The sequence below is a fragment of the Protopterus annectens genome, chromosome 6.part1, assembly GCF_019279795.1.
Source record: "Protopterus annectens isolate FY-2018-M chromosome 6.part1, PAN1.0, whole genome shotgun sequence".
Taxonomy (NCBI): Eukaryota; Metazoa; Chordata; order Ceratodontiformes; family Protopteridae; genus Protopterus; species Protopterus annectens.
Genome location: NC_056738.1, coordinates 23,400,985 through 23,414,472, shown reverse-complemented (window position 1 = coordinate 23,414,472; position 13,488 = coordinate 23,400,985). Strand labels below are relative to the sequence as shown.

At 41.5% G+C, this 13,488-nt stretch overlaps 1 protein-coding gene and 1 long non-coding RNA gene across 2 annotated transcripts in view; both read left to right on the top strand.

Moving 5' to 3' along the window:
• The window catches only part of MRPS36 (mitochondrial ribosomal protein S36), a 94,057-nt gene extending 81,121 nt beyond the window's left edge, over positions 1 to 12,936 (top strand). The window contains exon 4 of the mRNA XM_044075460.1: positions 12,532 to 12,936. Coding sequence (XP_043931395.1) covers positions 12,532 to 12,549 — 18 coding nt within the window. The 3' untranslated portion in view covers positions 12,550 to 12,936. The remainder of the gene's footprint in view (positions 1 to 12,531) is intronic.
• LOC122805368 lies at positions 10,058 to 10,831 on the top strand. Its single transcript, XR_006365360.1, has 2 exons — positions 10,058 to 10,113; positions 10,147 to 10,831. It is a non-coding gene; the product is annotated as an uncharacterized LOC122805368 (long non-coding RNA).
• Positions 12,937 to 13,488: the final 552 nt, after the last annotated feature.

Here is a 13,488-nt window from a genome sequence, read left to right as displayed (position 1 = left end):
AATTTTCCAAGTCTGTCATTTCTGCCAAAAAGGTAGAGGAAAAATCCTCTTGAAGATGAGGCTTTGGCTTAATATTATTCTCCTGTAGGCTTTGACACTGACTGTGGGGATGAGAGTCCTTGGACATTGGCTATCCCCATGGTAATAATTTTTGGACTGACTTGAATAAAGTGGTCCATGAGAGTTCCTCTTCCCCAAGAAGTCCTATGGGGAACTGTTTTTATAACAGATGTACATAAACGGTTTTCCAAATTGCCTTTCATCCTTCAATTCCTAGCCCTTTACACCAACCTATTAATGGAGCCGGATTCTCATTAGCTTAAAGAAACCAGACCTATTTTATGGAGTACACAGACAATTTACACAACTTTGTAAGAATCCAGCACCTGATCTTGAAGGTTTCGTAGCTTATAAAAAGGTTCAGAGAAAACTCTTAACGACTTGCCTAATGATAAACAGAATTGGGCATGTTTTGTAAAAAGGTGGGCACATCATGCCAGTTTGGTCATTGGAGCTTTTGGTTACCAGATTGACATAACTGAAGACCTCTCCTGTTTCCATTGAGGCCGGAATTCCTAGACTCACTGAGACGGTTGAAGTGCTGCATTTACTGTCTTTATGCTAATTTTAGAGCAAGACGTTGCAGATGGTACATGCAATTGAACTGCAAATGGGGAGGGTGCATGCTTCCAGCTGGATGAGCACCAGTAAGGCTCGTCAGACTCTGCTGCACTTTGCTGTGAAGGAAAGGTTAGTTTACTTTTATTTTTTGTATTTTGTATTACTTTATTGCCTTTTTATATTTTGAATACTGTGGTTTGTTTCTTTATCTTGTGTTTATGTTTTACTTGCATTCTGCTTTAACAACATATTAAAACTTCAAAAGAGACCACAGCTCTATCTCTTCTGAGTCGGGCAGAAATTTGAAATTTTTTCCCGCCCTCCCACCCAGTTATAGTCGTCTTGTTAAATACCACTGTCTTTCTAGTTGCCTGCCTCTTATGTTAATCTGGCCATATATCTCATTTCTTCTACTTTCAGTGGCTTGTGTGAGTAATTACAAAATCATCATTTTTGAAATCCCTCCCCTTCAGCTATTTAAATTTATTGGCCATCCTACTGTATTCCATAGTACCAGAATGCAAAAGTGACCACCCCTTTCAATCCATCTTGCTGTTTTAAAAATAGTAACTCTCCATTAAACCTTAACTTTTTAAAACGGGTAAAACTTAAGTTACCTACTTTCACGTCTAACTTCTCTAGTGCACACTGCCTTGTGCATTTTTTTTCATCTTACCTTTAAGCATCCTTGTGACTAGCACTTGCTCGCTGGAAAGCACTAGGAAGCCTTAAACTGATACAAACCTTAAACTGATACAAGCACTCAACTCTCCTTGTTAATAAGGAGAAATTAATAGTAGGCACTAAACAGCCTATAATTGCAAAGTACCATGCTAAGGTAAGGGAAAAACAGCTCCTGTATTTTACAAAAAAAAAAAAAAAAGCACCAAACCAGGCATGTCCAAGGATCAGTTTCCGGTGATTTCTCCTGTCCACCTGGTGAATCTGTGCATACTGGGCAATGCAGCAATTGCCTCATGTACACAGACAAACCCTCTTCTACCACTCAACACTACAACCTGTGAGAGATGCACTTACATAGCCAAAATGGAAGCAAAGCTCTCTCCACCCAAGATTGTGCTAGACAGTCAAGAGGAGAAGGTTAACACCCACACTACACCTCAAGAAACACCTAGCCCTTCTAAACCCACACCACCAACACCCACATATAGCAACACTAAATCCACATATGCAGAGGTCCTTAACTGTAACCTGCCCAAGCAACAAGGACCTTTGGTTGTGATTGGTGTTTGCGTTTCAGCTTGAGTGTCACATATTTCACAACACCAGTGTGCCACCCAGCAACAGCCCCTAAGGCAAGACAATGTACCGAACACTTTAGTCATAGGTGAGACTATAGTCTGGCACACTGATGTCCCACTCACCAGGTTGAACAAGGAGAAAATTAGTCAGCTGCCTGTTGGGTGCCAGGATCCGCCACATAATGCATGCACTCGGGTCACTCCACAACAAGTAAAAATATGACTGTCATTGTCCATGTTGGAGTGAATGACTTGAGACGTACCTCCCTGGACTACATGAAAAGAGACATGGAAGAGCTCTCTGATCATGTGGCCCAGGCAGGTATGACCCTAGCCCTGAGTAGCATCCTGCCTTCGCCCAGAATGATACCACAGTAGAAGGACAAAATGATTGACTTCAACAATTGGCTAAGCTTCTGGTGTCATTCAAAGGGGATCCAGTATCTGTCTGCCTGGGATGACATGATCGACAGACCACGATGCTTTGACAGAGATGGTCTGCATTTGTCGCCCCTGGGATTCGGGTTACTGGCGAAGGCTCTTGCCACCCCTATAGTGCCTTTTTTAGGCAAAGTTCAAAGAACAAAACCACCACCGTAACGGGTACAAGCATGTAAAATCTGAAGGTAATGCTACTGAATGCTAGAAGTTTAAACCTCAAAATGCACACTCTCAAGGCACTCCTAAAAATGGAGAACATGGATATCTGGGCAGTAACTGAGACCTGGTTCAAGGCTCCAGAGAGCACCCCTGTAATATCAGGCTACAACTCTTACCACACTTTTCGGCCACCAAACCAGGACCGAAACGCTAAAGGTGGAGTGTCAATATTCACACCACCAGGCTAGTTGCCCAACACCATGCGTCTGAAATTCTCCAGGTGCAACTATAACACTAGGTAAGACTGCAATCCAAATTGCAGCTTGCTACAGATCCCCCACCATACCCCAAGATTCTCACTACACCTTTCTCTAAACATACTGGAAAATATTAAGATAGAACCAAACACTCTAATACTGGGTGATTTTAACTACCCTGCCATTAACTGGAAAACCTACTCCTGTACCAACACCTTTGCCCAACGGAACTTGGAATTCATAAATTCCAACACCCTGGATCAACTAATCTATAGTCCCACCAGGGGCTCCAATATCCTAGACCTGGTCATTACCAACATGGGAAATCGGTGCTCCACACCTATGGTCACCCATTCGTTAGTCAGGTCTGACCATAAGCTAATCCCTTAACATCCACATCCCACCACCACCACCCCCTCCAGTAAGGAAACCTCCATAAAAAAAACTTCTCCAAAGCAAACTTCATGCTACTCAAGTCAGAAGTGACAAATTTCATGACACCCATGCAGATGGGAACTGAAAGTTCAACTGCTGAATCCTACACTAAGGCACTGTACGAGCACATCCAGTCATGCATGAATCGTGCCATCCCAAATAGAACCAAGATGCTCTCCTCTAAAAAAGGAAGCCAATCTGGTGGTCCCCTGCCATAAACAAACTATACAACAGAAGGAAGAAACTGTTGCAGAAAAGAGGAGAATCCCAGGATGCAAAAAAACTCCCTTACCAGCCTCAGTAAGAAACTGAGATCCCTCATAAAATCCTCTAAAGCTAGTTACGAAAATAAAATTGCCAAAGATTCCAAAGACAACCACAAGGCATTCTACAGCTATGTCAAGAATCTAAATGGCAATGCACATGTCTGCTCTGAGCTAAAACAGAATGGCATTAAATATACTGATCCCAAGGATATTGCCAATATCCTGGCAGATCGATTCAGTGCCAACTTCACCCCCATCTCAATAGCGGAAGATTGCCAAATTCTGGTAACGGCCACACAGGTAAAAACGCACTCTCCAAAGATAAGAATGCAGCATCCATGGGACCAGATGACATCCCGGGCTGTGTACTACATGAACTACAATATGAACTGGCACCTCACCTAAGTGTCAAGTTTAGTCATAGCCTCACTCAAGTTTCGTGCCCATTGAGTGGAGCAGAGCTACAGTTATCCCACTCCACAAGGGGGGATCCACCTTGGATCCCAGAAACTACCATCCCTTCAGTCTGACTAGCCTCATCTGCAAGGCCATGGAGCGTATTGTCATGGAACTTGTAAACAAAGATATTGGCAACCTTCAAATACTGGACCCCACCCAGTTTGGGTTCGTGAAGGGCCAATCTCGTCTCCTGAACCTGATCGACTTAGTCTCCAGAGCCATGGACAAGGGTAAGGTGGTCCACACAGCCTATCTAGACCTTGCCAAGGCCTTTGACACCATCCCCCACTCTGGAATCCTAGATAAACTTACTAAGGTGGGCATTAATCCCTACGTCACCCAATGGGTTGCTAACTGGCGTACTGATAGAACCCACACTGTAAAAGTCGCAGACTCCAAATCAAGCTCCAGACAAGTGGAGTACCTCTGGGTTCAGTCCTGGCACCGCTGTTGTTTGGCATCTACTTCTCTGAAGTACAAGCCAACAATAAGAGACTGGCGAACAAAGTTTGCAGATGACTGCAAAGTGGGAGCCATTATTGAATCCCCAAATGATGTGGATACTCTACAAAAGGGCCTTACAGCAACAGACGCTTGGTGCCAGAGCCATGGGCTCAAGCTCAATGCCAAGAATTGTATGGTTATCCCCTTTGGGGAAAAAACATGTACCCCTGAATTACCATATAGGTGGCAGTACACTAAACACCGAAAGTGTGATAAGAGACTTGGGGACACAGGTGGACAGTAGTCTCACCTTCGATAACCACATCGCCACAACAGTCGGGAAATCCTTCTGTGTGGCACACTTAATCACGAAGGGCTTTTCATCAGAAAAAAGGGTCATTGTCCCACTGTACTCATCCCTCATTAGACCTATTATAGAATACAACGCCCCATTTGGTATGCACCACTCAAGACGTCTGCAACAACTGGAAAGGCCGCAGAAATACCTCCGTAAAAGAATCGCAGGCCTAAAGCAGATGCCCTACGCTGACCGCCTTAAACTCCAGCTATACTCCGTCGCATATCGTATACTGAGAGGTGATTTCTGCTCAACATACAAGGCCATGTCAAACCCAGAGCTGTTGGGACATGCTACACGTAAAGAAATCCCAGTCCCTCAGAGCCACACGCTCCAGGGATCTAAACCTTGTCACAATAAACAAAACATGCTGGAGGGATAGGTTCCTGACCCAGAGACTCCCCAGACTCTGGAATAGATTGCCCATACATGTCAAGCAGAGTGCCTCTTTGGCCCTCTTCAAAAGGAACCTTGACGATTGGATGGGAGAAAGGAAATTCAGTCGCCCTGCTAGACTGGACCAGAGAAGTAAATAGTGTGGGAAGAAATGGCCAGGGAATTGTTATGGCTAGGCTTGTATAGGCCCTAGGGCTGATAGCCTAGTACCAACCTATGAACTTAAACATGTCTTTTTGTGTGTTCAACTTTGTATTTAATTTTCAGATTCATGATCTGAAAACGCCTTTAGCGTTTAGATGAACTCAAGAATTATGCTTTGCTAATAACTTTGACATTCCTGATTTTTTTGCTACTGGATGGCCTTGTCATGTTTCCAGAAAGCTTTAAAGCTGAAAGCAAAGGTAAAACCATGGGAGAAGATGACTGGGAGCTTTCCTTGGTTTATCAATGGGACTTTCTTCTTTCCCTTTCCAATTTGGAATTTTTTCTTTCAGACTTTGGCACTTTGAGTGTGTTGGCATCATTGACTACAATAGGAGAGCACAATTAGCCACTTGTTTTACTTTTTTCCACAAACATCTTTGCCTTTGTCATGTGTGTAAATTTAATAATCTGTTTTTCATTTATATAAATGTATCACTTTAGTTGCAAACAGTTTACATCATAGACATCATTGAAACAGTAGTTGTAAACATTATACATCACTTACTTAAGCATCCAGTCATTAGTTGAGCATTATATGGCTCAATAAAATCCTGCCTCTTAAATGTTGTTCCCACAATTCCCATTTTTTCCTATGTAGTTTGCTCCTTCCCTCTTCAGAAATTCACTACTTCTAGTAAAGTTGATCTAGACTTTGATTTCCATTTTCTAGTAATTGCTTTTATGGCAGCCATCATAGTTGGACTCTGCAAGGCTTTACTATGTCTAGGCAATTCTGATTCTGCAGCATAACTCAGATATTCTCCTTGGTCAGTCCAATCTGCTCACCTAGCATCTCCAACAGAGCAGCCTACAATCCCAAGTCTGTCAGCTCATTACACTCCCAAAAATGTTCCCAGCTATCTCTTTCTTGTCTGTCACATCTCCAACATTTGCAATCCACCTGAGGAAAAATTCTTTGGAGTCTAATTGGGGTATAAAAATACCTATGTAAACATTTCAGGCAAAGTCCAAGCAAAGTTGGTAAATCTTCTAGACTCTGTTGGAATTTGGGAGATGTACATATATCCCCCCCCATTGTCTCTTTGTGAATTGCTTATCCAGTCTCTTCCCAATACTTTCTAAGCTGCTCTGATTATAATTATCATGCAATATTTTATATGCATTACTAATTATTCCTTTTTTTTAATGGCAGCTTCCTTCTGTTCTAGATTCTATTAAAACCTCTACCAGTGCTAGTCTTTCATTTAGGAGCCCCCTATTTCTTTCTCTTTACCTATACTCCGATACCAATCCTTGAAGGGGGAGGCAATCTCTAACCTGCAATCCAAACAAAATTCTTGACCTCTTCCCATTATATTACCTTTCCCTTATTTGCTCCCAGTACATTGGTTACTTTGCCAGTTTTCTCCAATAAATTCCAGCCCCCTCTTGCCTATTACCTATATCCCTGACCACAAATAAATACTGCACAGGTAGACTCAAAACAGATTTAATACAAAAATCAAAGTTTAAGTGCTTTCATTCAGAGCCACATTGAACTTAATCAGAAACTCTCCTCTCCATTCTCATGCTGGTTTGGTTTTTAGAATACTCCCTGCTATTTTATGAATGTAATACATTGTATGATTTTGGTTGCTCACCTTAAGAGTCTGCATCCAAAATGCCAACCTCTCCTTATTTCTTGAGCTTCCTCCCTGTGTCAGCATCATTCCTTTACTCTTTGAATTGTAGTCCTCTGCTTGTGCTATGTTCAAGAGCCCTGACTCTGTAGGTCTGAAATACCCCCTCAAATTAGGTAATCCTAGTCCACCTTGATCTATTGGTAGAATCATCTTATCCCACTTGGCCCTTGCAGTCTTTCCCTTCCCAGATAAAATCATTCAGTTCTTTTTTTAATTGTGTTTTGCTTTTCTGAACTTTACTTGGGTCCTGGAAAATTTTTCCATGTTCATTGCTTTAAATAATGAAATCTGTGTGTTGGCTATTGCCAAGTAATAAGCCAAGACCCATAATCCCTCATGGGATGTTGCCTCCACCCCTTCTAAGCACAAATATCTGGGGCCTTATGCCATTCAGCCTAGTGCGTGACCTTTGAGTTGCACAGCAGGGAGTTCCTTGGTTTGACTTTGGTGTGAGGAGCCAACTTCCATTACCCTGTTGGGTATGAACCATATCTCTCAACCCGAAAACATCAAAACAATTTGGACAAAGGTCCATGAAAAATGGGCACAAATCTGTATGCTGTTAAACTATGCATACATAATTATGTAACCCCACCCATTTCAGTGGAATTGTGGGATACCAGCTTTCAAACGCAAACTGAAGAACAGACCACCAGAATATGGCCCCCAGATCCTGTAGTAAATGGTAACCTTCTTCTTTTTTTTTTTTTTTTTTATGAGTAGCAATGATGTTTACTGGGAAGGGAGATGATGATGAACCTTAAGATTTTGTTTTTGGTGACTTGCAATATGTGGGTTTTGTGGTACATCTTAGCAAGAGTATTTTAGTTTGCTAGGACCTCCAAAAGTTATTCTCCATGGCCTACTAATCAGTGGCATAGCTAGAGTTTGTGCCACCCAGGGCTGTCTGAGCTTGCCACCACCTCCTCACCCCTCGCAAAAATCATGGTTGAATGGGGCCCCCATACACAGCCCTCCCCTTGCAGCCATTCCAGTGTAAACACTGTACTTCTACAGTGATTATTTGGATTTCATTTAAAACTGTTTTGCATTTTATCGCACAAACACTAATAAACCTCTGCTAAACAAAGCAGTACGGTCTCGCAATGAAAACAGACTTTGCATTAAAACTTCTCTGCCCTTGAAACTCGCATTCATTGAAACAGCTTTGAAACCCTCATTCAAAGAAAATGCAAAGTTCATCTAAATAATTACACATTAAAGAGATCTGTAACTAATGAAGAGGTTGCTGCTCAGAAACAACTTTATATTTCATTGTTTCATCTACAAATAAAATGCTTGTTTCCCTTGAATAAATAGCTTATAATTTTTTTAACATAACAGGCAAGTACTATTGCAGTAGGGAATGGATGGCAAACTGATAGGATCATAGTTACTAGGTATCTCTGCCAAAGAGGACAGTCTCAGGACTGCAGCATTCATCCCCTTTAAAAGTATAACACAGTACAGTATCAGCATTCCATCCATGTACTGTGGGAGTAGAACCCCCACAGCCTTCTGCATCAAAAGCAAGTATTCTACCTGTTGTGCTACTAACAACACAAACAGACTTGGCATAAGCAGCACTAAACTTCTCTCCCTCTGAAGAACTATGCAGCACAAGAAAGCTGGAAAACATTTATTTGGGGGGGGGGGGGCAAAGGCCCCAAACCAGGGACACATTTTAAACATTGCTTGTATAATCTTAGAAAGCTGCTAGAATAAAATGTTTTGTGTTATCATGCATTTCCTTATTTAGTGAATTCAATTCTCACTGATTTGCCAGAAAACCACAAATTTTAAGAGGAACAGACCAAAGCCAAACATTCTATGTAACTTTGGACAGTTCAGAAGCAACTTGAATCCATGAGTGGTAGTATGGGTAGAGAATTTAGGGTTTTGCTATTTGTACCCAAGGTACAGGGTTTGAGTCTGAGTAACCCCAACTACCAGTTTTACCTAACTGGGGCATTTTATTTATAATATATTATACACACATGCACACTGGGGCCCTTGCGGTCTCAAGCCCAGTACACCCACACAATAGAACCCAGTAAACTACACTTCCAGACTCCACTTTCTCTTGTACATATAAGAAATCAACACATGTATACGTAAGAAAATCAGTGCAGTTTTTTATACATATATAAAAGACTGTTTCTAAGTGCAGTGAGAAAATAATCCAGTAAACAGCAGCAGCAGTCTCTTGTCTTACCTGGAGGAGCTGGGAGAAGAAAGAGCAAAGTGCTGTGCGCCCTGCCTGAATAAGACCGGTGATTTAGTAATGACATTGGCTCTGCAGCAGAGTTCTGACAGGCTGTCTGCCTCATTCAGACATAATCGTGCATGCCCTGCACGTAATGTCAGGAACCATCCAAAAACATTTCAAAAAAACCCCGGGAAATTAAGTGGGCCACTTGGGAATTTGTGGCACCCCAATATTTTCCCCTCAAAACTGGTATTTACCAAGGAATTTGGTACAGTTGACCGGTATGGTCTGAACTATGCTCTTTGCCAGGCATCTGTGAATTTGTGGTTCCTATGCCTGGTAGATCTCCATTTCCCTGGGATATGTTATGTGGGAGGTGACCTCGCAAGTGTAGGAGAGTACTGGTGTGAAGAGACCACTGAGTGCTACACAAAAATATCAAGCTTTGGCACCGTTGTGGCATATACCTTTCCCATATAGCAAAGTGACCATGAGCCATTTGCTTTTGAGAGCTAGTAGCAAGGGAGTGTCTCCTCCTTCCTCAGCCTTTCAGGGAGGGTGATTTCTGATGTCACCAAGATTCCAGCTTTAGAGTCCTACAAGGATAACCATACACCCCCACCCTCCAAGACTGCTGTCATTAGAAGCAACTCTCAGCCTCATGAAGACCTCTGTGGACCTCTGCCCTCTTAAAAGAAGAAGCTAAATTAATATGCAAGTTGGAAAGGGGATGAACTTTGGGTTATTGGTAATTTACTTAAAGGATGCCATTTTGTGGCCTTAAAGCATCCTGCTAAGAAAGTAACTTTTTTCCAACAAATCCCTAAGTGATTCAGCAAAGCAAATTCCTACATGTATCCAAGGCAGATTCCAGCATGATCTCTGGTCCAGCATAGGTCCGATACCACACTCTATCTTCTTTGCCACTTTGTAAAGCGTTCAGGACCTTGTACCAGGTTTTACCTGGTACGTTCAGGACCTTGTACCAGGTTTTACCTTGTACCAGGTGGAAAAGTGTTTTCCTCATTCTTATTCTCTAGGGGCCATTACCGGTTTCACGTTTCCCTCATTCTTATTCTCTAGGGGCCATTACCGGTTTCACGTTTCCCTCATTCTTATTCTCTAGGGGCCATTACCGGTTTCACGTTTCCCTCATTCTTATTCTCTAGGGGCCATTACCGGTTTCACGTTTCCCTCATTTTTATTCTCTAGGGGCCATTACTGGTTTCACGTTTCCCTCATTTTTATTCTCTAGGGGCCATTACCTGTTTCACATTTCCTTTTTTCCTGTATGCATCATCCTGTGAAGAAGCTGGCAGAGCTCCTTGATACTTGGGTCATGGAATCTGCCTAATGTCCCCTTTAAAACTGGTTCCTCGTTTAACTTCCATGTAGTCTGCTCTTACTTGGATTGCATCAGTGCTGTAACTGGGTTTGCAGCATCAGCTTTGTGGTGTTGACATTGTGGATGATTCACACTGAATCATCCTGAAATAATCCAGCTTTATAGTGTATAAGTAGTGCAGTCAAGTTTTCGGCAGTGTTGTTGCCAGGAGATACCAACTTTGTGTCCTAGGGGGCTTCATTAGGAGATGTCATGGCAATCCTGCCTTTCCTTCAGAACTGCATGGGTAAAGCCAGTTCTCCAGATATGTACTAGCTATGAGATCCATCTTGGAGAAGGATGAAAGCTTGTGACTGTGTATCTGATTTAATTTGCATTGGATAGACCTCCGCTAAAGATTTTCTGGTAGCAGCCTTCATTTAAATTTTAAGCCCAGGAGGGATGCCATTCAGCTGGGACATGTCTTGTCTGTTCCAAACCATAGAATTTCCTTTAAAGTGATATTTGGATGCTGTTTGCTGGTGGGTAGAACCACAAAACTGTGTGTCCAGAAAATCATGGTTGTAGCATCTTAAGTGAGACTGCAGACATGAGTGGAACCTTTAGCTTTTCTACTTTATGGCTTCATGACTGCCATCTTCACAGCTCCCCTGTCCAGGTCATAGTGCTTCAGTGGTCAGTGATGTCTTGATACCAGTGGCTTCAGAGCCTGTTACCAAGCTCTGAAGTGATGGACCATCCCGGCTAATAATAATGACAAGCTCCATTATCCCCAAAAATTCTCATGATTGACATGGAGCCAGATAATGTGAGGAGCAGGATGAAGCAAGAGTTTTGCGTGTATTATGATCATTGAAGTCCTAAAAGGGATCTAGTGAAAAAGGCCCCTTTTATAGATTAACTGGTACTGTGAGTGCACTTCAGTTACATGTGTTTTTTTCACTTGTGGAGTCTGGCGTTGGCTGTAATTTTAGTAGAATCTATCCTCCACCGTCACTTCTGGGTATTTACGTATTTGGTGCTGTGTTGAGCACTGACCAAGGTCATCTTGCTATTGTACAGGCCCCGTCTTTCTAGGTCATTATCTTGGAAGTTATTGACCTTTCATGGGCACCAAACTGACTGTATTCAGCTATGCAGTTTTGTTAGCCTACATTGTCACGGTCCTTCTTCAGATCTGGGTTTGTAACATTGTTTAGTAATTTCAGATTTCAACTTTCCATCCAACTCCTTTGCTTTCCATTTAAAGTGCAGACACCCTTGTGTGCCTCACTATAGCCTTCCTACCATCACTATTCAGGTACTGACTAGACTGCTTCCTTCTAGATGGGAATTTACTTTTACTCTCCTCCCATTCTTGATTCTTTGGCAGTTGCAGTGTAATCCATCAAGCTATTTACTACAGCTTTGGGAGGTCTTACTGTTCAAATGTTGTGCTATTAAGCTGTGTGACTGTTCGGTTTGGAGTAGTGCATCTTAGTTTTGACAGAAAACAGCACAGTTCTATAAATATGTAAAGGTGAGAAGGCTTTGCAGACAGTTCTCTCTGCTCTGAGAAAAACAGGTTTTTACATTTGGTAAAGTTCAGTTGTATAAATACCCAAGGAGGACATGTCTTTGGTGGCAGAAATGTTCATCTTCTCTGAGAAGAACAGATTTATACTTGGCACTGTACAATAGAGTCATAATTTTAATGTGATCACATTTTAGATCCAAGAGTTTGCACAAATCTTAAAGCTTAAAACTGAAAGACTACTTGATATAATTCTTTGAGGCAGTGGTGGTGGATTTTTTCCTATGGGGATACTGCACTAAAACTTGAGCCCTTGCTTGCAGTTATTTTATGATTTTTATGGCGTATTTTGAATGATTAGACTAACTTCCTATTATGACCAAATCAAAACAGCATAGAGCTTTTAACAGTACACTACTAACATTAAATAATATTGATTGGTAAGCACCTGTTAAATTTTGATTGTGGCATCCAGTTTTTCTCATCTTTCACTTTTTTTTACTTTGTTTTTCACAGCGTGGTGGTCCTGAGTGATTATTTTTCGGTGGAATCCTTTGTAACCCTTACAATACAAGATGGACATGAACTTTTCTACATGCTTCGAAATAAGTATTACAGTTCTGCACCATATACCTTGCACTGTTGAGCAACTAAAATGTGTGCTGACTGGAAGAATAAAAGAATTGTACTTAAAGAAGCCACTGCCTATGGTATAATCATTTTAAGGGACAGCTAACAGATTGTACTGGTTGGTGTATTTTGTGGCATTTTCAATTTACAACTTGCCCAACATTTTTTGGGTGCTGAATAGAGCTGATTGATCTAGCACACTTGTCTAAAGTATATATAAAATACTTGGCACTTATTTGTAAGATTTGTATATTATAAAATTTGAAGTAAATAAAGTTATTTCTGTTTTAAGTGTTTTGTAGATATTTCCTTATTGTTGCAGACCAGGAGTAGCAAAAAGTAATAAGTTTTAGATTGTTTTTGTTTTATTCTGTTAAACTGGCATAATGCTTTACAGGCAGTCTGTTGAAAGCTCTGTGTTCATCTTGGTACATCTTTGATTTGTTTATGGTTGCTGGAGTCCTGTTTGTCAGACAAACTAAAACTAGTCATTCTTATTTGCCTACGCATTTACGTCTTGACTAGGCAGGCATTGGACTAGGCATATTTCAGGTGTTGGGTGGGCAATTGCTGACCCCATGAATTTTAAGGTCATGAAAGTATTGTGCTGTACTGAATTGCATGTCTCTTCTGGTGAGCATTTTTTGTTCAATGCAGAATGAAAGAACGTTTAAAGTTCATTGTAGGATGCATGTTTCATGTTTGAAACTCCATGGTTAGCAGTATTTACATTTCAGTATTCCTTTGTGTACACCCGTTTTGCTTTTTGGACATGGGGGAATCCACTGCTTTTGGTCATGTCTTTTAGACAAATTTCATTCCATTAAACAGGCATTTAAAATA